This window comes from Onychostoma macrolepis, chromosome 05 (assembly GCF_012432095.1).
Source record: "Onychostoma macrolepis isolate SWU-2019 chromosome 05, ASM1243209v1, whole genome shotgun sequence".
Lineage (NCBI taxonomy): Eukaryota > Metazoa > Chordata > Actinopteri > Cypriniformes > Cyprinidae > Onychostoma > Onychostoma macrolepis.
Window position 1 is genome coordinate 17,167,329 of NC_081159.1, and position 27,506 is coordinate 17,194,834.

At 37.4% G+C, this 27,506-nt stretch overlaps 1 protein-coding gene across 1 annotated transcript in view; it reads left to right on the top strand.

Annotated features, from left to right (window-relative positions):
- The window catches only part of arhgef28a (Rho guanine nucleotide exchange factor (GEF) 28a), an 85,675-nt gene extending 58,447 nt beyond the window's left edge, over positions 1-27,228 (top strand). Inside the window, 22 exon segments of the mRNA XM_058775747.1 lie at positions 126-227; positions 748-871; positions 1,489-1,624; positions 1,845-1,900; positions 2,129-2,186; positions 2,333-2,465; positions 2,655-2,773; positions 2,900-3,040; positions 3,126-3,376; positions 4,053-4,178; positions 4,284-4,401; positions 4,519-4,770; positions 4,950-5,026; positions 5,508-5,686; positions 6,144-6,235; positions 6,675-6,857; positions 7,341-7,579; positions 9,187-9,234; positions 13,017-13,446; positions 13,449-13,531; positions 21,234-21,555; positions 26,376-27,228. Coding sequence (XP_058631730.1) covers positions 126-227; positions 748-871; positions 1,489-1,624; positions 1,845-1,900; positions 2,129-2,186; positions 2,333-2,465; positions 2,655-2,773; positions 2,900-3,040; positions 3,126-3,376; positions 4,053-4,178; positions 4,284-4,401; positions 4,519-4,770; positions 4,950-5,026; positions 5,508-5,686; positions 6,144-6,235; positions 6,675-6,857; positions 7,341-7,579; positions 9,187-9,234; positions 13,017-13,446; positions 13,449-13,531; positions 21,234-21,555; positions 26,376-26,533 — 3,427 coding nt within the window. The 3' untranslated portion in view covers positions 26,534-27,228.
- The last annotated feature ends 278 nt before the right edge of the window (positions 27,229-27,506 follow it).

The window sequence follows — 27,506 nt, forward strand, 5'->3', positions numbered from 1 at the left end:
TTTTTACAGCAAAGCACAATAGCGCCCTCCAGAGACAGTCTGTGTGTGGATACAATACATACAATGTAAATGTATGTATCTGTCGTGTGTATGAACACTCAGAGTGCTGTACTGTACCTCTATAGGGAGTTAAGGTTTCGTAGACGCGCTCAGTCGGCTGACGATGAGACCAGCGCAGAGCTGGCCAACTCCCTCCAACACCTCACGCTGTCCGAATTCCTCAAAGAGTATGTCAATACAAAACCCCAGTAGCCCTAAAACACCAACAACACCCTTGGCATGATCGTCTTAACCTAACCAGAATGCACTGTCACGCACGGGCATGAAATCACGTCTAATGCTTCTTAACGTTTGTGAGATAGCTCCAAATGATGCTTTCACTTCACTGTGTTGACACTAAAATATCTAATAACACTGTTTGTGAACCTAACTGTGGTCCTTGTCTCACAACTCACCTCCCACCAAGCAAAGATTTCTAATCAGGTATGTGTGAAATGCAGAGAATGTCCACACTGCTCAGGTGGTATGTCCTAGTTATTACACAGAGGCTGATGACTAATTATTAATTTTCCTGTTGCCTGGAAAAGAATGCATGACTTGGCCTGAAACAAATGCATTAATGGAACTGCCCAGCCACTGCATCATGGTCTGAAAGTAAAAGCTGTGTTATCATTAAACACTCACTGGATAGGCATGTGTTTCTAATGCACACCAGGTGATTAATATAAGTGGGCTTTTGTGTTTCAGGATTGAGGAAGAGGAATGGGACAAATATATCATCCCTTCCAAAACAGAGTCAGAAAAATACAAAGTCAGCCGCACATTCAGCTTTATAAAGAGCCGAATGTATAGCACTCGCAACAAGAACAAGGTAAACATACATGTTATGTATGCTGTATTTATATTTATACACTGGTTTTCAAAACATTTGGGGTGAGGAATATAATACTTTTATTCAGCAAGGATACATTAAATTGATCTAAAGTGACAGTAAAGCTATTTATAATGTTACAAAGATTTCCATTTCAAATAAATGCTGTTATTTTTAACTTTCTAGAAACGTTTTTTGAGCAGAAAAATAGCGTTCATTAAAGAATCCTGAAATAAAACGAGTGTATCACAGTGTTTACAAAAATATTAAACAGCAAAACAGTTTTCAGCATTGGTAATAATAAGAAATGTTACTTGCCAGGAAAAATGTGGATGAAAAAGTGATTGGGGTAAAGACTGATTGTTAGACCCAAAAACAACCGGAGGTGTCTCTTTTAATCATTAAACCTTCTTTTGGCTGTAACTGTTTTACCAGCAGCAAACGCTCCCATGGCCTTTTTTTTTGTTTTGTTTTTTGCCACACAAGCATGTCAGACTTAGACTAACTTAACAAAGCAGAAAACATGTAGTGATCAAAATGTTGAGTTTAATGTGTAGTCATGGCAGATGGTGATGTGGACTGTCAGTGATCTGATGGCTTTCCCCTGGTTCTTCAAGGGGAAAGGAAAAGAGAGAGAGACCAAAGACAAGCAGGTCAATGGACACCAGTTCACAGCAGGATCTGTCCTGGGGTCGACACTTTGTGAGATCTGCGGCAAGCCAGCTTCGGGAAAAGAGGTCATCCACTGCACATGTGAGTTCGTTTAATTGGAAACAAATATTTTAAATAATAAAACTATCATAGTTTTAACTTTAAAAGAACACGGAGGTATGTAATGAGTCATTTAATTTTGATCTATTTTTGTTATTTGGAAGGTCTTGGAAGTCTGCCAGGTGTAATGTGATAGGTGTTTTTCTTTATTATATATTTATGTTGTTTCTTCCGATTTGTTTATGTTTCTCTTGACTCCTAGACTGTGCAGTGAGTGTCCATAAGGGCTGTAAGGACTCATCTACGCCATGCCTGAAGGTGGACTGTGCTTGCTTTTGTGTTTATTTATTTATTTTTTTTAACTGCATCTAAGTCTGATAGATTGCCTAAGTTTAATATTTAAACCTAGATGTTTGCCCATGTTTGGTTAGACACAATGTACTGAGGCTCTGTGATGTTACAAAATGGAACACTGGTAATCAGTGTAACAAATGAGGAAGTAATGTTAAGTTAAAAAAATTAATTCATTAATACTCTCTTTTACAGAAACCTCAAGACAAATATTCTATGACAGTAAAAAGCAGGACAGCCTCCCTCCCTCAGAGTGAGTTTTACCAGCTTTAAAAAACATGTGAAGGAAAATCGATATAATTCCCGCTGTCATCTCACTGAACTCCCTAACAGAGGTGTTTTTAGGCAGTTACACTTTTGTCTTGGTTTTGCTCTCACCTTTTTGTCTGTCACCTTTAGATTTTATAGTGCGTGAAAGTTCCTCCTCGTCCTCTCAGATCCCCACCTCTGCCTCTCTTCCTGTGATGACGCCACGAGACTCTACTCCCCTTCCTTGCCCTCTGTCTAGAAGTGTGCCTGCTGTCACAGAAAGGTCCGAAACTCTTACTGTGTTGTAATGTTCAACAAAAAATATTATACTTTTTTTTTTAATGATTTTATTTCCTCTGTAAATGGTGAATAATTGCTACTTCTTGACTTTAACTGTTTGGATAATCAGAGTATTTGTTGAGTGTTTATGGTTCTTTGGTGTTCTAATTAACATTTTATGACATTTTTTCAGGCTTAGTGGTAGCCCAGAAGCAGATAGTGACGCCCCCTTGTGGCGGAACCACATCCAACCAGAGGAGCTCCTCCAAACCATGGAGTCCTCAACATCCACCGATTCCTCCCTTATTGAAGGTAAAACAGCTGGACTTTTGATGAAGGAAATTACCAGTGAAATAACTGGTTTTCCTACTCCAACTCAACATATAAAACACAATAGTGTTTAAATTTAATACATTTTTTTGTCCCACATTTCCATAGACTCTGTAGATTCCCCCCTACAGAATGAGCTGGTAATGAATGCTGTGGATTTGGAGGCAGAGTCATGGAGCCTAGCAGTGGAGCCCCAGTTCTGTAAGATGCAAGAAAAACACACCATCAAGAGACAGGATGTCATTTACGGTCAGCTAAAACTCACTAAAAATGTTTTGTTCGAACCAGTTCTGTACATCATTTGATAGTGTTTTGTTCTCTTGGTCTTTCTCAGAGTTCATGCAGACTGAGCTCCACCACGTACAGACACTCATGATAATGGCGGAGGTCTTCAGGCGGGGAATGCGTGAGGAAGTCGGCCTGGATGTGGACACTATTGGTCGGATTTTCCCTTGCTTAGATGAGCTGCTTCTTCTCCACCGTGACTTCCTGTCAGCGATGAGGGAACTGCGGCAAAGCTGCGTTCAGCCCAACAGCAGCAAGAACTACCTCATCCACCGTGTTGGTGACATTTTTCTGCAACAGGTACACAATAATAGTAGTTTTGTATATGTCTGTATGAGTACACAATTCAAATTCGGTGTCCTGATCAATTTATATAAGTTATAACTTATTGTAAAGTGTTACAATTAAATTGATCAGTTTGCATTTGTTCATTTTAGTTAATGCACTTATTAGCAATGAGCAATACAGTTCCTACAATATTTGTTCATCTTTTTTAATGTTTGTTAATGTAACTTTGGTGCTGAAATGAACATTTAATACTTTAGAATTTTTTATTGTTAGTTTATATTAACTAATGTAGTTAACTAATCTTAACATGTGAAACCTAATTGCAAGGTGTTACCATTTAAGTAGCTGTTATGTCATAACCATGACTAAGCAGTTCATCCATTTGGCCCATTTGGAAGGTTCATGAGAAAAGCTACAATGCCCATTTCATGAATGAATCATTTTTTAAGTTAACTATTTTTCAATGAATCAGTTGAGCCAGTTCACAAAACAGGTCTGGATAGCATTTCCAATACAACGACGTAACTGACTACTTAATTATCAGAGTGTGAAGCATCATTGAAGAAATTAACTAGCATGTCACACTAACATGAAACTCAAGAGCTGTAGCTCCAGCCACACCTGTTATTGGTATTGGTATTATGTACATGTACAGTACATCATAGGTGTTTGTCTGTGTTCATCGTAGTTCTCCCAGGAGAATGCAGAGAAGATGAAGCAGGTGTATGGCGAGTTTTGCAGTCGTCACACAGAAGCAGTCAGCTACTTCAAAGAGCTTCAGCAGCAGAATAAGAGATTTCAGCTCTTTATCAAAGTGAGAGCCAAATTACTCAATGACTGTATCAGTCACGTTTTAATGTATTATGGCTGCTTTCAGCAGCACTGAATTTCAGCTAATCTGATCTTTTTGGTTCCACAGCAACAGAGTAGCAACTCGTTGGTAAAGAGGCGAGAAATCCCAGAATGCATTTTGTTAGTGACACAGCGAATTACAAAGTATCCCGTCCTCCTGGAGAGAATACTGCATTATACAGAGGGTATTTCTTCTCACCCACAGTACTTAGTGTACATACACACAAAATCACATCCAAATCCAAACATATACTGTGCGTACACATTCGTTTAGACTCAGTTTCTCTTGTTCTTTGTTTCAGAGGGCACAGAAGAGCATGCTGACCTGTCTCGTGCACTAGTCCTGATCCGAGAGCTGATCTCCGCTGTGGACCAGCGCGTGAGTCAGTTCGAGCAGAACCAGAAGCTGAGTGAGGTCCTGGGCCGCATGGAGAACAAGTGCTCGACTAAACTCAAGAGCGGTTACACCTTCCGCAAGCAGGACATCACCAGTGGCAGGGCTCTGCTGCACCAGGGGCCGCTGCTCTGGAAGACAGCCACAGGAAGACTGAAAGGTGAGAAAATTAATTGGGTTAAACTTTATATTACTTTATATATTAATATATTATATTCACAGTATATTACACAGTAGTCAATAGAAAGTACATATGAACAGCCATTTGTGCTTAATTCTTATCTGGCTCGGTAGATGAAAGGTCTGGTTACATTATTTGATTGTTCTGGTCATCCACAGATGTTCTGGCGTTTTTGCTGTCTGATTCATTGGTGTTCCTTCAGGAGAAAGATCAGAAATACATCTTTGCTGCTGTGGTTGGTTTTTGAGATTACTATGCATTTTTATCTTCATAAAGCATACATCACAGTTCAAAAGTTTGGGTTAATAAGATTTTTTAAATGTTTTTGTGAGAAGTCTTATATACTCGTCAAGGCTGTATTTATTTGATTTAAAATAATGGTGTTCTATTGTAATATCCAGTACTCCAGTCTTCAGTGTCACATGGTCCTTCAGAAATCTTTCTAATAGCCTTATTTACTCAAGAACCATTTCTTAGTATTATCTTTGTTGAAATCAGTTGTGCTGCAAAAACCATTATAATTTATTTTTTTCAGGATTCAAAAGATTTTAAAGGCATTATAACTTAACTTAATGACCCCAAACTTTTGAGAAATAGTGTAATCATTCGTATGCTAGGAATAGCCTACATTTGATTTTCAGTTTTTTTTTTTTAAATAAGTGTTGTGTGAATAATAGTTTGTATTTGTGCAATTAATTGTTGTCTTACTTTCTCAGGACCAGAAGCCTCCAGTGATCTCTCTCCAGAAACTGATCGTGCGTGAGGTGGCCAATGAGGAGAGAGGCATGTTTCTGATCAGTGCGTCTTCAGCTGGGCCTGAGATGTATGAGGTGCACGCTGCTTCTAAAGATGAACGCAATGCCTGGATGAGACTCATCAGAGAGGCTGTGGAGAGGTGTGTAGTGACGAGGAATGGAACATGTCATACTTGATTCTTATCTACAAGGGCAGCGGAGATGAAAGCGCGCGCGCGTGTGTGTGTGTGTGTGTGTGCGTGTTTTGTGACAAATGAGGACATAAATTTGTATAATGACAAGGAGAAGGTGACTTTTCAGGACATTACCCCATGTCCCCACTTTTCAAAACGCTTATAAATCACACAGAATGGAGTGTATTGAAAATCTGAAATAGCACAAAGTTTCCTGTAAGGTGTAGGTTTAGGTGTAGGGTTGGTGTAGGGCAATAGCACAAAGTTTGTACAGTATAAAAACCATTACGCCTATGGGATGTCCCCACATTTCACAAAAACAAATGTGTGTGTCTGTGTGTCTGTGTGTCTGTGTGTCTGTGTGTGTGTGTGTGTGTGTGTGTGTGTGAATGTACATTTTTATAATTGCATTTGTTTTACTTAGTTGCCCTGAAGAGGAGGATGAAACTACAAGTGAGTCAGAAGAGGAAAGGAGAGTCACGGAAGCAAAGGTCCAAAAGATCCACAGGCTACAAGGTACAACCAACCAGATATGCTGAACCGAAGGATAATAGTTCATAATAGCTGAAATTTATATATAATTTATAATACCTAGAGATATCTATCCACTTGCACCCCTGTTCATCAGGCCATTACTGTGGATATGCAAGAAAATTACATTGATATAGTGATTGGCTAATGACACCTCAAGAATGCACACACTTCCTAACCTTTACTAAAATATATTTGGAGAGGTCTTATAGCATGAAGTGGACTTGTCAATGCATACACTGACAGTATAATCAATTACTGGAAAAATATCTAAGAATGTAATGAAATACACAAGATTTGTATGTTGCTTTTATTAACAGTGGTCAATGAGTGGTGTAGTTTCCTAAACTATTTGTGCACATTTGTGTCAGCTAAAGAATTATATATTTTTTTGAACATGACAACTAACCTCCTTCTTTCACAGAGTCTTTGTGTGGCCACGATCACCTCATCTGTGCCAATCTGGAGGAGAAGCTACACATCTATGCAGAGCTGTCAGTCATGGCAGGACGACGCGAGACTGGACCAGAGCCCAGACTGCTGGTACGGCCCAGCACTGAAGACATCCCTCAGGCCGGAGTACTGCTCAGTGCTGCTCTTAAAGAGGGTGAGTGGCCACTGATAATAATAGTTGTTGTATAATAATAAATGTTTATTACCCACGAAATCATCTTATTTGAATAATTTCTTTAGGATCATGGACACTGAAAACTTGAGTAATGGCTGCTAAAAATTCAGCTTTGCCATCATAGGATTAATTTTACATTTAAAATATATTAAACCAGAAAACCGTTACTTTAAAGTAGTAATATTTCACTATTAGTTTTTGCTGTATTTTTGATCAAATAAATGCATCCTTGGTGAGCATAAGGGACTTTTAAACATAACAAATATTTTACTGACCCCAAACTTTTGAACGGTAGTGTACGTGTGCATGCATGCACATGGATATAGTCACACTCACATATTTATAGACACAACATGCTTCAAGAGGCACTTTTGACAGTACTTTAACAATACTACCAGTTTTTGTGTACCGCAATACACATAACTGCATGCATAGTAATCCTGCTTTCTCTCTCCTTATTAGCGGAGAATCTGAAAGCAGCCCTCTCTTCTCACAGTGCTTCTACTGTTGCTGCCCCGTCTTGTCCAGAAGAGCAGACCCAACCCGAGCCTTGCTCTCCCTCCTCCCCTCTGCCCCCTGAGAACCAGAGTCCACTGATGGACACCCTCCAGAGGGATGAGGAAGAGTGGAGAGGAGAGGAAGGCTTAGAAACACAAGCCTTTAATCACAGCTCAGACGCTGATCACAATATACACCTAAAGGTAAATGTGTTCTCGTAAGCAGCACTTAAATAGCCATTATTTGCACAAGGGATTACTACTAGAAGATGAATCGTGGTAGTATAATGTCACAGCATGATTACTAATAGAAATATACTAATATGGGTAAGAAATATTTAATATTTTCCGTTATTAGTGATTTTAAATTGTAGCCTTACCAAAAAGGCTGTGTTCAGCATGAGAGGTACAGTCGCCCTGCATGAATAATTCACATTCTTCTTCCACTATCACATCTCATTCTTTATGTTACTAAGTATTAATGAGCTTGAAATAAGAGGAGTCCATTTCACTGCCCCAAGGGTCCCGTTTCATTAAATATAAAAGCGAAGAATTAGGCTTTCATTTTCTTGGATCTCTTTTCTGCTGTCGATGCCGTCTTGCGGTGCACTTCACAGTACGTCATGCTAATAAGGTTTTTTGTGCTGCTGACATGAGCACAAGGTCATTAAAGGAGATTATCAATATTTAAAAGCTTATTTACATTTTATTTCTACAAAACAAAGGATTCTTGTTCTACTGGATGTTAAATATATTGTATTTCTTTTCCACATTTATTTTGGGTTTTAAGCATTAGATTGCCTTTGATATTAGGTTACATTTGTTTTCTGTTTAGTTACAGATTTTAGCAAAATTGTCCTGTTCTAGATAAGCAATAACAGACATAGTTGTGTGTCCACTAGGTGGTGCTGTAAACTTAATGTTCATATAGACGGGACAAAATCTTGCCTTAAGGGGGCAGACTTGTTTTGTGTTGATTTCAATACGAAAGAGTTTATTAATTGCAACTCTCTTCCCATTTAGACTTCTACACTACAGTCCATTAACATCCAGACTGAACTAATGTGCAGTAATATTATGAGGGCAGACTTGTTTTGTGTTGATTTCAATACAAAAGAGTTTATTAATTGCAACTCTCTTCCCATTTAGACTTCTACACTACAGTCCACAAACATCCAGACTGAACTAATATGCAGTAATATTATTGATTCTCTCTTATATAAAAGTAATGTTCAGTCCAACACAGCATTTAATTAACATAGTAAACTATCCAACTCAAGATAAGGTGAATGTAGGCGTATTACAACCATTAACAGGCTTTTTTTTTTATCCTCGCACATGGGAAGTTATTATACTGGTGTCTTAATGTGTCCCCCCACATTACTCAAGCATCCTCGAGTGAACACTTTGCCTTGCTCATTTATAAACCTACTTGGCTGGAAGGCTGTTTCCTTTAACTCAGGTCACCGCCGTCTGTCTCCTGTGGTGTCTGTTGACTTTGTAGATAAAGAACCAAATGTTGTTTGAGTCAACAGATGCTGAAATTTTTGAATCCTCCCTAGGAACCTGCTGAAGTGTAAACAGCGTTTGCAGTTTTGTCAAATGTGCTCTAGGAAGCAGATGTCTGTCAAAAAAATGTAAATGAAATATCTGTTGTTTGCAGTAGAACAGAACAAATTGCTATAATGCACACAGGTATTCTGTTCTCTTTGCAGGAAGAACAGACATTAGTTGGAGTAGACTCGTAGTTTTGATTTAGAGTTCTTTACTTTCTGTTACTCATAGTTTTTTTGTTTGTTGTGTTAATGCAGGTGAGTCAGAGTGTGCAGAGCTTGACTCAGCTGCTATACAGTCTACAGGTGAGCTCATGTCACATAACCACATACCAACTGAAAGAATAATTATAGTGGACAGGCCTTACGTCAGACACACATAAACACACGACATGACGCACTTCTTATAGCTCTGTCCATGCCATCTATAAAACTCTCTACTTTTAGATGTCTTTGTCAGAGGGATAAATTTGAATGTATTTTTATTGTTTGTTTGTGAGCAGGGAAGCATAATAGAGCTGTTCAGTCATGATGTCAATTTGTAGGCCAACCTGGAAGGCTAATTTGCTACCGGTTCCCTATGGAATGTGTAATGGGTTTTTAGAATAGCCGTTTTTGATTTATGAGTAAAATAAAACTTTGACATTTTGTTCTGTAGCAATTTACAGTACATCAAATGTGAATTTGTGCTTTAAAAACAGTTGATTGATTAAAAATGGCTACACAAGGACTGCAGCTACTACAAGAATGTACACTACTGTTCAAATGTTTGGGGTCAGGCTTTTATAAAAGATTAATTAAATTGATAAAAAAGTTTTTTGATATGATCACAGTTTTCACAGTCAGCTTTCTCTGAGCATAAATCTGAACCCAAACCGTAGTTGAGCCAAACTGAGTCTAAGAGACTCAGACTATTTTTATATGATCTTTTACCTATGCAGAACAGCATTGTAGTCTTTATGTAACAGTTTGTTAGAAACTTACATTTTTAGCAACATGTGTTTGAGTTATGACTGTTATTTGTGTTAAATAACAAAGCGTGAATGTAATTCTTCAGTGTCTTCAAGTATTGTTAACTCAAATTCAAAAACTGCTATGATAAAAACCCATTAGATATACCAGAGGGAACCATATATGAAAAATGCAAATTTTCCTCAGGTTTTTAGGGCTAAAAACAGCTCCATTTAACAAGTCACTAGAGACTGCATGAGAAGATGCAGTTTATCCATAGGACTTGTGCAAGTTGAGACATACAGTATACTGTACACGACCATTTAAAAGTTTGGGCTTGGTATGATTATTTTAATGTTTTTAAAAAGTAAGTCCCTTATGCTCCATTTATTTGATGAAAAATACAGTAAAAAAAGAGTAATATTGTGAAATATCATAACAATTTAAAATAGCTGTTTTCTATTTTAAGATATATATATATACAGGTGCTGGTCATATAATTAGAATATCATCAAAAAGTTGATTTATTTCAATAATTCCATTCAAAAAGTGAAACTTGTGTATTATATTCATTCATTACACACAGACTGATATATTTCAAATGTTTATTTCTTTTAATTTTGATGATTATAACTGACAACTAAGGAAAATCCCAAATTCAGTATCTCAGAAAATTAGAATATTGTGAAACGGTTCAATATTGAAGACACCTGGTGCCACACTCTAATCAGCTGTTTAATTCAAAACACCTGCAAAAAACCGGCCTTTAAATGGTCTTTCAGTCTAGTTCTGTAGGCTACACAATCGTGGGGAAGACTGCTGACTTGACAGTTGTCCAAAAGACGACCATTGACACGTTGCACAAGGAGGGCAAGACACAAAAGGTCATTGCAAAAGAGGCTGGCTGTTCACAGAGCTCTGTGTCCAAGCACATTAATAGAGAGGCGAAGGGAAGGAAAACATGTGGTAGAAAAAAGTGTACAAGCAATAGGGATAACCGCACCCTGGAGAGGATTGTGAAACAAAACCCATTCAAAAATGTGGGGGAGATTCACAAAGAGTGGACTGCAGCTGGAGTCAGTGCTTCAAGAACCACTACACACAGACGTATGCAAGACATGGGTTTCAGCTGTCGCATTCCTTGTGTCAAGCCACTCTTGAACAACAGACAGCGTCAGAAGCGTCTCGCCTGGGCTAAAGACAAAAAGGACTGGACTTCTGCTGAGTGGTCCAAAGTTATGTTCTCTGATGAAAGTAAATTTTGCATTTCCTTTGGAAATCAGGGTCCCAAAGTCTGGAGGAAGAGAGGAGAGGCACACAATCCACGTTGCTTGAGGTCCAGTGTAAAGTTTCCACAGTCAGTGATGGTTTGGGGTACTATGTCATCTGCTGGTGTTGGTCCACTGTGTTTTCTGAGGTCCAAGGTCAATGCAGCCGTATACCAGGAAGTTTTAGAGCACTTCATGCTTCCTGCTGCTGACCAACTTTATGGAGATGCAGATTTCATTTTCCAACAGGACTTGGCACCGGTACACAGTGCCAAAGCAACCAGTATCTGGTTTAAGGACCATGGTATCCCTGTTCTTAATTGGCCAGCAAACTCGCCTGACCTTAACCCCATAGAAAATCTATGGGGTATTGTGAAGAGGAAGATGCACCTGAGCAGTGCCACAGACTGCAGTAATTACTGCAGTAATTCAGGCAAAAGGAGCCCCAACTAAGTATTGAGTTCTGTACATGCTCATACTTTTCATGTTCATACTTTTCAGTTCTAAAAATCCTTTCTTTGTATTGGTCTTAAGTAATATTCTAATTTTCTGAGATACTGAATTTGGGATTTTCCTTAGTTGTCAGTTATAATCATCAAAATTAAAAGAAATAAACATCTGAAATATATCAGTCTGTGTGTAATGAATGAATATAATATACAAGTTTCACTTTTTGAATGGAATTAGTGAAATAAATCAACTTTTTGATGATATTCAAATTATATGACCAGCACCTGTATATATATAATTTTTTATTTTATTTTTTATATATAATCTATTCCTGTGATGCAAAGCTGATTTGTTATCAATGTTGAAAACAGTTGTGCTGCTGAATATTTTCAGGGAAACTGTGATCATTTTGATTCAGAATTTTATGATGAATGAAAAGTTCAATAAACACCATTTATTCAAAACAGAAATCTTTTGTAGCATTATAAATGTATTTACTGTCTATTTTGATTCATTTATTGCAACAATTGCAGAATCAAATGATTAAAACCTTACTAATCCCAAAATGTTGAATGGCACTGTACTTGTGGCTGATGATGAACTGAGGGTGGTAGCCTAGTGATGGTTTAGTCAAGATTCACTAGTGTTAGCTATTTCAGGGAATACGTGCCATTTGTTATTCACCTTTACTTTAAAGGATTAGCTCACTTCCAGAATAAAAATTTCCTTACCCCCATGTCATCCAAGATGTTCATGTCTTTCTTTCTTCAGTTGAAAAGAAATTAAAGTTTTTGAGGAAAACATTCCAGGATTTTTCTCCATATAGTGGACTTCAGTTGGAGCCAGCGGGTTGAAGGTCCAAATTGCAGTTTCAATTTAGCTTCAAAGGGCTCTACACGACCCCAGCCAAGGAATAAGGGTCTTATCTAGCAAAACAATCAGTCACTTTCTAAAAAAATAAAAATAAAATGTTGTATACTTTGAACCACAAATGCTCATCTTGCACTATGTAATTGTGTATGTATTGTGTAATCACATTGAAAAGGTCACGTAGGCGGAAGTACCGACCCAGTGTTTACAAAGCGAACATGAAAAGTCAAACACCTATTACAAAAAAAGTTAAAACAACGATGCCGGATGATTTTGAAGTTGGAGGAGAAAATTTGATTTTTGAACCGAAGTACACAGACAAAGAACTAACCATGCGTGATCTTTCCAACTTGATTACGCAATGCGTGAAGCTGCGTGAAGAGCTAGTGCAAAAAAACAAAACAAAAAAAACCATCAAAAACCTTAATTTATTCTCACCTGAAGAAAGAAAGACATGATCATCTTGGATGAAATGGGGGTGCGTAAATTATCAGGAAATTTTTCTGGAAGTGAACTAATTCTTTAAACACCCTTGCTTTTTGTAAATAGGCCGCAGTCACCATCCAAGACAGTTGGTATGAAGTCCAGAGGCTCCTCCTCCTCCTGTTATCAAGCCCCTCTCCTCACCCACACTCCCGCCCACTGCCCATCACTCGCAGCAACCAGACCCTGCAGGAGCAGGAGCGCCAGCGGGAGGTGGAGCGCCGGCGAGAGGAGCTGGCGGATGTGGCCCGTCTCCGGGGCACGCTGGTACGAGAGCGGCAGCAGTGGGAACGGGAGTGCCAGGTGCGGCAGCTTCAACGGTCTGAGCTGGAGGCGTCACTGGAGCAGAGGGAGCAGGTGTGCCACCTAGAGGAGCGGAGGCTGCAGAGCGAGCGACAGGAGCTCCAAGAGCAGCTGCAGGAGTACCAGCAAAGCCTGGAGAGGCTCCGAGAAGGCCAGAGGAGTGTGGAAAAGGAGAAGGAGCAGCTGGATGCTCAGCGAGGCTGCTAGAGAGTTTGAGGCAAGGCTACCAGCAGAACCTGCCAGCTATGGTCATACCACTGGATGGACAGGAGACACAGGTGAAGATCAGTGATTGGATGTGAATGCGTAGAATTCAGTGCCAGTGGTGTGATGTGGAAATTAAAGTTATCATGAAATCTAAACTGGCAATTCTTACAGTGTATGGAATATTGCCGTGTCTATTATAAATAATTTATCAGTATTTATCTTTTTTTTAAAAAGGGGTGTCTAATGACCAGACAAATTTCAACCCCTCCCCTCCTGCAATATGTCACTCACATGAAACAATCAAAGCAAAGCTTGTCAAGTCGTGACGTTGAGCACTGCGGGTCCAAGTCTCCACTTTGTTTCAATTGAGACTGTTGAGGTGACTGTTGAGAATCTCAACAGCTATTTATGAGCACTATTTATTTATAGCACACCTTTAAGCTAACCTTTTAAATACTCTGACACCTGGTCAAGTGAGATTTAGCTCTTAAGATTAAGGTTAGGGTCATGATACACACCATATTTGTTTGTTAGTACTGTTTGTTGTTCGCTTTTCACTTTTGTTGGATCACATAGAGCATTTGAATCTGGAAATGTCTGTGTGTGATGTCAAACTTAAGCAGATTAGCAAACAACAATCCAATCAATTACTGATAGACAAAATCAAATCTTGCCCTACATTTTTTTTTTCTCACAGTAGGGAAGAAAAAACGATTGCAATTTCCATTTCATCCTGACTTTAATATTGCTCAAAACTGCTCATCTTACATAGTAACAATGAAAGATTGTTGTAGGTTTCATTTTTGTTGATAAAATGACGTTACTTCCTTGTGCTTTGGTACTTCTCTTATGAGCAGATGAATCTGATGGTTTGAGGTTTACTTGTGTTTACCTGTGACATCTGTAAATGCGGAATGAAAGAAACTTGAAATTTTCCATTAAATTCAAACAGACAGCTCTGAAAATCAATTATTTTTGAAGGCTGTAATGACTTTGGGTGGAACAAGAATGTGATTTTGAACAGATTTTTGTATTTACTGGCTGAATAGTAGTATTTTGTTAATTTGAACTAAAACTGGAACAACAAAATTTCCTTTGTAGTGTACTGTAGCTTTAACAATGATCAATGAACAATGAACACCAGCCAACCACTTAACGGAAAATTAATGGATCAAATCATGCAGTGCAATCTATGGTTTTTAGAAACAACCTCTAATGAATGCATTAGTTAAGATTGCTCATTTATCTGTACGGAGTCAGTTCTCCTTTTTAGTTCTCCTTTTGCCTTTTCAGTCACGTTTTTGAAAGAAAATTGTCATCATTTGCGTATTCATTTTCTGATTGGTCAGTTTATACATCAGAGAAGACTTTTGGCTGTCAGCCTTCTCTGGCTCTTTTACAATGATTTGAACTTGCTTCGACTACAACATCTAGGGTAAACGTACCTATTAAGCTCACCAAAATCTACATTGAGACATTTTTAGTGCGCAAGATAAGATATTGGTTTCAGTACAAAAAGTTATGTTAAAATAAAATATGAATCTCTCACACAAAAATATTTAATTTTATTTTAAATGACAAAAGCATTTCAATTAAGATATACATCATCAAATTCAAAAAGTCCGGCTGTGCTTAATGGGTAAATTTTGTACCCTTTAAGCATTTCCCTGTTCCCATTAAGCTCACATCATGTTTTATTAAAAAAATATTTTAAAGAAACTTTTTAAAGAATAATTTTAAAAATAAATTTTTTTTGAAGGTACAAAGTCAATCACAAAAAAACAGAACACTAAAATCGAGCAACAAGGCATTCAAGTCGATCAGTTATATATTCATAATGAAGTGTCAACTAAGCACATTGCAACATCTAGACTAGTCCACGTTCAGCTAAGTAACACATTCAAAAATCAAATAAAACAAACCAATAAAACATTTAATTCATGTGGATGAACACAGAAACTAGCCTCATTATGAAACCTCTTTTTAAATGGATGTCAACTTATCTGTAGTCTCTTATGGCTGGAATACACTACATGATTTTTGCCCCGATTTTCCACAGATTTATAGTTTGGAGAAGTTGATGCTAGTTTGCAAAGATCAGAGCCAGTCTGCAGATTTGATTTGACAGATTCCATAGAAAATCGATTAACTTGACTTAAAGTGACAGCCATCAGTTAATATTTAAAGTCTGTTTATGAAGTATTTACATAGACGTTCAATGTGGAAGAGCTTAAAGAGAGCACACTGAGCTTAATTGGAGCAGCAACAATTTTTTATAAATTTCATGTAATATTTATTAAAATTACAGGATTTTGCTAAATAAATAGTCTAGGTCATGTATTAAGTTCATACATATTTTAATATGAACAACTATTATTAACAATATCTATGACATTATACTTTTTCTTATTGATGTCACACTGAAGCTGTGTGATTTTCATAGTAGTGCACCCTTTAAGCTTAACTTAAAATAATATGAAATATTTACAAATTACAGCACTGTAAAACCACAGACCAGCAATAAACTGTCAATTTATAATATTATGGATGTAAAAGTACTAGCCAGTAATGCCTGTGAAGTAATATAATAGCGTAGCACACAATCTTATACAGCTAGTCAGCTAACTGTGTTCTGTAGCATCTGCGCTATTTTGCTAAAACTATTTTGAATCTAATGTAATTATTTCCCACATCCAAGTTCCAGGTTATAATATGCAAAAGTCTGAACATTAATCTCTTAATTTTACAATAAGTAGTGAAACTTACACAAAATAAAGGCTTAAACATCTAAAAAAAAAAAAAAAAAAAACTCCTCTTTTGGTGAAAGTTTGTAGACAGCTTTCAAAATGGCCGCTGGACAGTGTGAACACATGGAGACTCATATCTCAGAGTGCAATTATCTGATTGACTTGAAATTATAGGAGGTATATAGTAACAAACATATCAGTTGTAGAGCCCTGCACGGGCCTCAAATTTAGGCTCAGGCCTAGCCCGGCCCATGTCCGACAGCCGGCCCGAGTCGGACCCGAGCCCTTCTCCCAAAACGGCTCATGTTTTAGCTATTAAAATAGTTCAGTTTTGTATGTAATGGCAAAGTGATTATATTTCGTTTTAAATTTTTTATTAAGTTAATTTTGAAAAACGTTTGGAGCATTTTTGTTCGTTAAACAAGTTATTTCTTTCTTAAAGTAAAGACTGGCAGGCTGATCATAGCACGTTTGATCAATTTAGCCTTCTCAAATCATCACGACTTGCCTAAAATAAAATCTATAGATATACTAAAGCAGTTCAAGCATATAACAATGTTTAAAGGTTAAACCTAGATAAACGTGCGCTGCATTCAATAGTTTGTGCGGAGAGTGGAAGCTAAAGCACAAGACATGGAGGCACCAGCACAATCAATTGCATTTTTTTTCAATGGAAACAACTTAAAATAGGCCGTAATTTTTGCTCATAAAGGTAAGAGTAATACATCATTCGGAACTGTAAAGGGTCTACTCTTATTTGTGTGCACTCACAATATCAACAAAACGTGCTTTTAAGAAAACGATACGCTTTCTGCCGTCTCATCTTGAACAGGAGCGCTTCACAAAATGAACCGAAAGTCAGCGAATACATGCCTCACAGACATGATAAATATATCTAAAGAAAGCTTTAAATTACTATTTAACGAAATAAATCAAATCGAAAACAAAACCTCATTCATTATAATCATAATCCGTGAAGATGCACTTCTCTCTAAAGTCGCGTCTAATGAGGAGATGAATCCACACTGATGCAACACTGACACAGAAAACAGTTTATTAGTAAGTAATTCAAATATCTCCTTACTATTTCCCCCGGACACATTCATGGTAATTACTTTTGCTGGGGCTTTACGGCAAGCTTTGCTGCTGACGGCGCGCTCTGCTGCTGCGGGACACTAAACACCGTCGAGCCACTCAGTCGCGGCACGGTCTCGTGTTGTTTCCACCAGCGCGGCAATTTTTTTTCATCACTAATTGATGGATGTCTAAAATATAAAAATAAGGAGAAAACTAAATCATGCCCGAGGCCCGGCCCTCGTCTGAACTATGACGTGAAAATTGGCCCGAAGCCCGGCCCTAGGGACGTAAAAAAGGGCTCTAATCAGTTGGTTAAGACATCAAGTAGGATAATAAATTATTTTTTCTTTTTATAATCTGATCTCTAAAATGGAAGTGTGCTTAATGGGTACGTTAACCCTATTTAAAAATACATATTTATGCATTTGAGTTGTATACATTAGTGAGAGATTGATTAAAGTAGTTTTAATTAGTTTGTTTAGAGTAATATTTGAGGAATCTGAGGCTGTCTTGCCTCCTGTGATTGACTGCCACTAGTGGCACTAAGGGTGCTTTTGTTTTGCTTTTGGGACTTTGTAGTATCTTCCTGTTTGTTCATATGCGTGTATATTCTCCGTAGCTGTTTGTGTATGTTTGAAATATTCCTAAAAGCTATAGCTGTGAGCTGTAAGTATGTCATGAAAGCCTTTATACACAGTGTGAGTCAGGAGACACAGCTGTCTTCTGAATTCTAAAATATTTCTTTGCTCTTCTGCTCTTTCCTCATCCCTCCTTTACTCTGTTGCCAAAACACCCAGGTAGTGATGTCAGAGGAAAGCTCTCCCAAATCCGTTCACATCTGACTTTGAAGATGGAACAAAACTGTCAGTTATGAATTCAAGGAAGAGAAGCTATATATTTTCTGTTTTTTTTTTTTTATCCCATTTGCTTTTTTTGTCTTGTAATCCCCTTCTGTCTCATTTTGTTCTTCTTTTTATTTCTGTTCCTTACATATTTCAGCTGTTTTGCATTCTTCTCTCTCTTTCTATCTTTCTCACTCTTTTGTCTCTCTTCGAAAGTAAAAAACTACCATTCAAAAATAAGATTTATTAAAATGTTTTTGTTTTCCTCACCAAGGCTGCATTTATTTCATCAACCCAATACAGTAAAAAACATATCATTACAATTTTAAATTGTTTTTGGTCCCACTTTATATTGGGTGGCCTTAACTACTATGTACTATGTAATTCATTATTTGGTACAATGCACTTATTGTGTACATACATGTTTTTACATTGTACTTATATTTTTTAAAATACCTATATGTAGTTACATCTGTGATTAATTTCTGTAATTACCCTTACACCTTAACCCACCCTTATACCAACCCATACCACCAAACCTGCCCCTAACCTTACCCATATCCCACCTCAAAGCAGCAAAAGTGATTTGCAATACAATATGAACACAAGAAGTACATTGCACTTATTTTTTTGATATAAGTACATAGTAGTTAAGGCCACCTAATATAAAGTGTGACCTTGTTTTCTAATTTAATATGTTCCTATGATGACAAAGCTGAATTTTTAGCAGCCATTACTCCAGTCTTCAGTGTCACATGGCCTTTCAGAAATCATTCCAATATTCTGATTTGCTGCTAAATTGTTGCTGCTCAATTATTATTATCAATGTTTAAAAACAGTTGTGCTGCTTAATATTTTTGTGGAAACTTTGATATGTATATATTTGTTAGGATTCTTTGAGTAGAAATCATTTTGACATAGAAACCTTTTGTAACATTATAAATTTTTACCTTCATGTTTGATCAGTTTAATGCATCCTTGTTGAATGAAGTTAATCATTTCTTTAAAAAAAAAAAAAAAAATCAAAGTCAAAATGTGTGGTAATGAGCATTCCTGTGTCTTCAGGTTGTTCTTATTGTTCCCAAGAGTGCATGTCTCTCTCTTTCTCTCTTCTTGTGTTTGGGTGAACAGTGTTTTGTATTATTGGATTAAATTTAGTGACCATTCCTTACAAACACGCCTTGACAAATAAATAAGACAATGGCAGAAAACCCAAACACAACAGAATTTATAAGGTCCAAAGCCAATGTCGTTGTTTTTTCAGGCAGAGTCAGATCAGGTGTGGCAGCCCACTGAGGAAGAAAACATTTCTTTCCTTTTGACTTCTTGTACACAGGGAGGATTCAGTTGCGGTCAAGCGTCTGTTTTTCACACACAGCTAAGCCTCTGATTCATTACCTGGGATAATGAGAACAATTCATGGCTCATCGGTCTTAGGCCGTGTGAGGCGGTCTTAGCTTCATCCTCTTGTCTGTGTGCTAATAAACAAGCTAATGATTAATGATAATTGAAAAGCCCCTACCAAGGCAAAATTAAAAACAACTCTGTGTGCTTCGTTCTGCAGGTCAGGGAAGTGATATTTCATTTGTTTGTGAAGTTTGATTGGAAAGATCAGAAAGAGGGCGAGTGCAAGGGCGAGAGGTAGGGCAATAGCGTCCATCTGATGGCTAACTTCTCTGGCGTGTCTTCACTAGATGCAAAAACAGCGTTGGGTAACTATTTGACTACATTGTTCACTGGTGTGACAGCATCTTTTCAAAACAGTGCAGTTTTTACTGTGGCAAGCTATTTATTTTATTTTCAACAAGTTCAAATTAATGATGTTCTTTTAAAATTAAGCAGCACAACTGCTTTCAACATAGATTAGTAATATTTTTTTTAAAGCACCAAATCTGCACCACATCAGCAATTTAGAATGTTTTCTGAACTGAAGACTGGTGTAATGACAACCGAAAATTCAGTTTTGTCATCGCAGGAATAAATAACAATATAAAATATATTCAAATAGAGATACCATTTGTATCAGGATGCTTTAATTTACAGTGCTGTTTGGAGTCTGGTTGTTGCAACACTCTCCATTTAGATATTTTATAAATACAGAGAGGTAAAATCCTTTCTAAAGCCTCTTATTGTTATTGCTATTGCGTGGATTCCCCCTCAGAATGGCTTTCATGAAACCATGACTTTAAATAGCTTGTGAGTGTGTTTCCACCATCTAAGCTTTGACCTTTTGGGGAATATATTTCTGTGTCTGTCTTTAACGCTCCCACACACATGAACCGCCTCAGGCCCAAGTTTTATTTATGGTATTGTTTGTGGGGGCTGATTAGCACAGAACGGAGATTTTGAGCTTGTGGGTCAATGATTCAGTCTGGCCTTTAATTCACATATGTAACCAACCAACTGAATGAATGAAGAAATCTCAGGAAAATGAGTGAAGAGGTGGATATCATGTCTGTTGGAAAAACAGCATCATACTGCAGGCTCTGCTGTCTGTTTTCTAAAGTGAAACAGCTGTTTCTAAATGTGAGAAAATGAAGTACAGACAAAAGAAAACTATGGGGAAAAAAAGGAAAGGCCTTTGAATGACCAGATGATGTCATGTGGAGGTAATTAAAAATAATACAGTTGGTCCTAATAGAGGTAAGCTGGAAATGAAAACTTAATTCAATATAATGGCTGACTAAAATTGAGGTTGTTTCTGAGTTTATTTTTTTTTTTTTTTTACTTTAATGTTCCCTTATTACATTATAATTTAATTTTAGATGCATTCAATTTTGCTATTTTTCCCCTAAAATTTTCAAAAATATTTATTCTCTTAGTCATTATATGTTATTATTTTCCAAACTAACTCTTAGGATTAAACCGTTTATGTAAGTTTACTACTTCTATATGTTCTATATCATGACTTTAAAAGGTGTGGCAAAGTTGTGTGTCATAACACATAATCTGAAGCTGCTAAACACACCTATGCCAGAAGTCGTCCATCTGGGCATTATATAATTTGAATGAGGTGCAGGAGTATGTACCGTAATTGCATTGTTTATAGATAAGTTGTATTTGTATATTGTAGTAATATGTGAGTGATGCACATGTCTGTCTTTCAGGACGCTGGTCACCATCGCCTGAGTGGTCAGGATGATCATGGATCCATTTTTGTGAACGAGGCAGCATTTATGTCTCCCACTCTGAACAACAGGCACATCCACCTTCAACATCATCCACACCATCATCATCAGACTGTCCACCTGCACTCAGGATACTCGGATTCTCCCAGTTCTCAGAACAGTCTCAATTCACTCCTGGCACGATCCAACCACAGACAGAGCTCTGCTGGAGTATCCGATGCTCCTGCAGGGCATGAGAGCTGGACTGGAGGAACAATGTACTCGACCCCTCGGAGAAGTCTAACAGAGATCCCAAACAATGGTAATGTTTTTACTGCAATCACTAGTTACTTAGTTGTGCGTTTTGTTTTGTTTTTTGTTGTTGTTTTTTTGGTGCACATTCCCCACCCCCTAAAATAATGGATTATATGCATTTGTGTTTAATCAAAAAGTAGGAAATCGTAATACTGTGAAATATTTACCATTTAAGACAGTGTTTCTCAACCCTGGTCCTGGGCGCCCCCCAACACTGCACATTTTTGTATGTCTCCCTTATCTGACACACCCATTTCAGGTCCTGGAGTTTCTTCTAATGAGCTCATGAGTTAAATCAGGTGTGTTTGATTAGAGAGACACACAAAATGTGCAGTGTTGGGGGGCGCCCAGGACCAGGGTTGAGAAACACTGATTTAAGATAACTGTTTCTATTTGAATATGTTTTAAAATGTAATTTATTCCTGTGATGGCAAAGTCTTCAGTGTCACATGTTCCTTCAGAAATCATTCTAATATGCTGATCTGCTCAAGAAACATTTTTTAATATTAACAATGTTGAAAACAGTTGTGTTGCTTAATATTTTGTGTAAACCATAATATATTTTGGTAACACTTTACTTAAAGCCTATGTATAATGCATTATAAAAGGTTATTAAAGGGTATAATGCATTATAATTATCATAAAGTGCGATGTAATACATTATATCTTGTAGTAAATAATTGTAACCAAATTTAAAATGCATAGTGTAACAATGAATTGATAAGTGTTATAACGAACTGTGGTTACAATTATTCATGAGATGGTACAATGCATTTTAAAGTGCGTTACAAGGCAAAATTAATGCATTAAAACTATTTTTTTAAAGCATTATACATAAAGGCTTTAAGTAAAGTGTTACCAAGATTTTCAATAATATTTTCTAATATATTAAGTCTCAAACCAAAGGGTAAGATTATAACTGATGAAGTCTGGCACAATGTGAAAATAGCTTCACATTACGTAACACTTGAGTTAAAGGGGTCATATGACGTTGCTAAATAGAACATTATTTTGTGTATTTGGTGTAATGCAATGTGTTTATGCGGTTTAAGGTTCAAAAAACACATTATTTTCCACATACTGTACATTATTGTTGCTCCTCTATGCCCCGCCTTTCTGAAATGTGCCGTTTTTTACAAAGCTCATCGTTCTGAGAAGCGAGGCGTGCTCTGATTGGCCAGCTATCCAGTGAGTTGTGATTGGCCGAATACCTCAAGTGTGAGACGGAAATGTTACGCCCCTTACCGTATTGTGATGCCGTGTCCCGGCGCGACGACACAAAAACAATAAAACCCATTACAAACGAGGCATTTGTTGCATTCAGTGGAGACATAATTACTGATTATAATGACTAATACTGTCTTTTTACGCGTCGCATTGCATCGCACCACGTAAACATTACCATGTCTGCATTTGTGATCGGAGAAACAACAAACAACAAGCACTACTCTACACAGCTCAAAACTCGCATTTGAATAGTCAGTGGCAAATTCTTTAAATATGACAACATACTTACAAGCTGTGAATCAGAAGCGCCAGACTGTCCTTGCAAAGTTGGAATTGCCCCTCTTTATAGAAACAGCCTTTGTGCAAAGCTGGCAGGCTACTCCCAGGTTCAGGAAATAGTCCTCCGTAAAATGCGCTGCACACTCATTTGGGTTGAACTGTTCTGGAACAGTGCTGTAAATACAACTTAACCATGGATTTCTAGTTGTGTCCTCTTTTGGAAGCCCAAACAAAGCAGTTTCGCTTTCACAATGAAACACAGCGTCTCCAGGACATGGCGTCGGCGGCAGCAACAATACTACAGCGAGAATAACAGTTCTTCCGCCTTCTTTCATTGCGTATACATTTGGGCAGTGTTTTGCAAATCTTCCTACACCATGACGTAGACATGTGGGGGTGTGTTTGAATGAGCCGTTTTAGGGGGGCGTGGTCGAATCTTAACTTTATAAAGAATATCTCTTTGGTTTTGAGACTTTAGTCTTTGCAACTTCAGGGGTCTTATCTATGCACAAAACAGCTTGTAACACTCCACAGAGAAAGGAAAACTTGAAATCGCATCATATGACCCCTTTAAAAACAAGACTCAAAAAAGTAATTAATTACAAATGACTTGATGAGGCGGTTAAAATACCTGTTGTGACATTAATTGGCAACTGTAAACGGTTATATCATAACTGCACCAGAAAAAAGTGTGATGGTGTGACGCATCCAAACAAATCACTCTCATTATAATCACCCAAACTCTTCACACAAGAAGCGTCCATCTGCAACACACTTTGGAGTATGTGCTATAGTTGACTCAAAATCTTGTCACGGATATACCGCAATTTAAAAGGTATTGCAGAATATCTAATGATTGGCACATTTTTGCCATTATATAGCTGCCCATAGGTAACAACATTGCAGAAAGTCAAGCTGGACTTGTTTGGCCCTTAACTATGCCATAGCAGCAAAAGAAAGATTTGATTTCATCGCATCAACTTGCGAATTGTTACTAAAACTTGTGTTGCAGCAGTGAAGGTCGATTTGCTCTCTTTGTGTTGTTAATCTGTGTTTAATAACAAAGATTCATCCTCACTCTATCACACACAGGTACAAACACACACAGATACACATCTGTCTTTGCGATCAATTACGCATTCTGTCTATTGACTGTCGGGTTGACAGTGGCGTGTGAATCAAGGGCCTCCCAGCTACGGGAGACTGATTGGAACATTGATCTAAAAAATCTTTACCAAACTCATTACAGAGTGACCTGTCATCTTACAAGGGAGAGGAGGGGAGAGGGACAGAAACTTATTCATCGTTTTTCACACATGAGCTGTCTGAGTTGTCTGTTTAACATTATGAATTGTCCCTCTCTCACACACAAACACACTCATACGCTTCATCTCTGTACTGTTGGTACTTGTTGAACACAGAAGTGAAATTCAAGTTTTCACAGGTGAATATTACAGTACAGTACATACCATCTTATTTACTTGCTTTAAAAGGTTGTATACTGTGTGTGTATTGACCACCTAATTAACCCTCTCTCGTTATTGACAGAGCATGCACAGGGTGCATGTTTAGCTAGATTAGGGTCCCACTTCCTAGCTAATCTCATCAGCTACTATAGGGTCTTATTTAACATAAATACCCACAGTGCATAATAATGATGTATAATAATGACAATATGATGTATGACAATAATAATGTTTTTAATCATATTTTAAACTCTTTTTGACCAAATAAATGCAACCCTGGTGAGCATAAGAGACTTTTTTTCAAAAACATTAATAAAATCTTTGGTTGTAAAAGCCCCACATAATCTGGGGTTTTGTTGGGGCGAAAGAATGAGATAGAATTGAGCTAAAGCTCTGAAACAGATGACCCTGTTATTGACTTAATTTAATTGAATCCTAAACATCTAAGGCCCAAAAAAATTATGCTGATGAGACATGAACATGCTTAAACCAATAGCTGAACAAAGGAGAGCTTCAGTAGAGCTAAACACTGGTGAAGGCCATAATTAAATGTTTGTATGTCCACAATGGTCATGATTCACTCAGCAAACCAAAATATATCCTTACAGTCTACTGTACCTGTTCGTTTTTTTTAATTGAAGTGAGTAAATATGAATGTTACCTGTCCTATAAAGGCCTTGATTGAAGTGCTGGTTAAATCCACACACATATAACACTGCTTTGTTTCACTGTTTATTCAGAGGTCAAGACCATGGCCTCACAATAGTTAATGTTTGACCTTCACTATGCACACAGTGCTCAGCTTACAACATTACCTCACATACACAAACATTCGAAATGGAGGTAATGAAATTGGGTCATAGACCCTGTTGAGAAATGGGTAATTAAATGAGAGGGATTCATCAGTTTCATTCACAACATCACATGAATGATAAAGACGTGATAGCGCTTGAGCTGAACCCCTTGTGTGGGTTAGGCCTAGATGTTTTTTTTTTCCTTTTACAGTAGTGCACAACACAACGAAATCTCCACAATACTATGAAATCGCCACAACACAACGCATAGGACTAATGTATTTGTGTTGTGCTAATTTCGTCGTGTTACGGCTTGTTTCCGTTGTGTTGTGTGTTGCGTTTCCGTTGTATTGTGCTAATTTCGCTTTGTTGTGGCTTGTTTCCATTGCGTTGTGTTGTGTTACTGTTGTGTTGTGGCTTGTTTCCGTTGTGTTGTGATACAACGAAATCACCACAACACAATGCATAGGACTAATTTTGTTGTGCTGTGCTAATTTCATTGTGTTGTGGAATTTTTCCATTGTGTTTTGCTAATTTTGTTGTGTTGCGGTTTGTTTCCGTTGTGTTGTGCTAATTTCGTTGTGTTGTGCATTACTGGGCCACCGTAATGTAGTAACATGAGCATGAACATAATATCTTAAAAATAAAAAATGTTGATTCCATATTATTTTCTTTGGTCAAACACAAAAGGAGCTTCTGCTCTTCATACAATGAACATAGATGGTCTCAAAATTGCGTCTGTTCCTCACACATACATTAGGAAGATTATCAGTGAGTAACTTAAATTTTAAAAAGTTAGGAATATATGGAATATTGCATACAAAGCCACTTGTGTGAGGCTTTTATGGTATGTTTTTGTCCTTTTGTGGAGCTTTGTATCATAAAATATCATTCACCGTCCAAAATCCACAGTTGTATGGAAAACATTCTGCTTCAGATCTCTTTTGTGTTTCACTGAAGAAGGAAAATGATGGATCAACATGAAGAAAATCATGAATAATGTAACTATGGTGACTATTGAGGACAATGATGAATAGTAACATCCGATCTTGTCTTCACAGATGTGGGTCAGCTCGGCCATGTCCAAGAATCTTGGTCAGCTGGCGTAACAGGGGCGGGGCTTCATCAAGCCGACATCCTGCTCGTCAACCAGCCCTTTGTTACCATGGAGACAGAGAACAGAGATACTGATGGAGAGGAGAATATTGTGTATCTCTGAAACGAACAAACAATCGGTTGGCGTTGAAACAAAACATTTGGGCTTGGATTTGCAATTTGAGATTTGGACCAGGATCTGACCCCACACCTTATTTTGTGTTTTTTGATTCTTCCTTTAATCTCAGCAAACTTTCGGCCTTCTGTGACATTCTCCAGACTCTGTAGCACTTACTGTGGTCCGTGTGTGAGATGGGGTTTGTCTGAGTGGCTGTATTTTACTTTATAGCCTGAAGCCTGCAATGACAGAATCAGGTTAGGCAGTTTCAGCACACGTTCAGTCACACACACAAAAGTCCCCCACCCACATTGCCGCACAATGTATTTTTCTCCAACTGTCCATGTCAGTTTACATCAGGACACAAAAATACTGACCCTTTCTTTCAGGAGATGAACGATAACTTGGTTTATAAAAGCATTCACCGCCTACTATATGAGTCAGGGTTATGTGTGCATGTATGTGTGCATGTTAGAGTAAGGAATCAAATTGTCACCTTTCAGATTCAATCTCTCACATTTGGAAACTGGAGTCACATGTCCATATGGAGGAGAATGTGTAATATGTGTCATGTTTTACTCATTGGTGCTCACGAGCCATTGCCTATAATGCTACATGTGCAGCAAACGTCTAGAATAGTGCTGTCAAACAATTAATAGCGATTAATCACATCCAAAATAAAAGTTTTTGTTTGCATAGTATATGTGTGTGTACTGTGTTTATTTATTATGTGTATATATAAATACACACCCATGCATGTATATATTTAAGAAATATGTTATGTTTATATATTAAATATAGTTTTATATATATATATATATATATATATATATATATATATATATATATATATATAATATAAACTATATGAATATAAATAAATACATGTAAATATTTTCAAAATATATACTGTATGTGTGTGTATTTATATATAAATAATAAATATACACAGTACACACAGATATATTATGTAAATAAA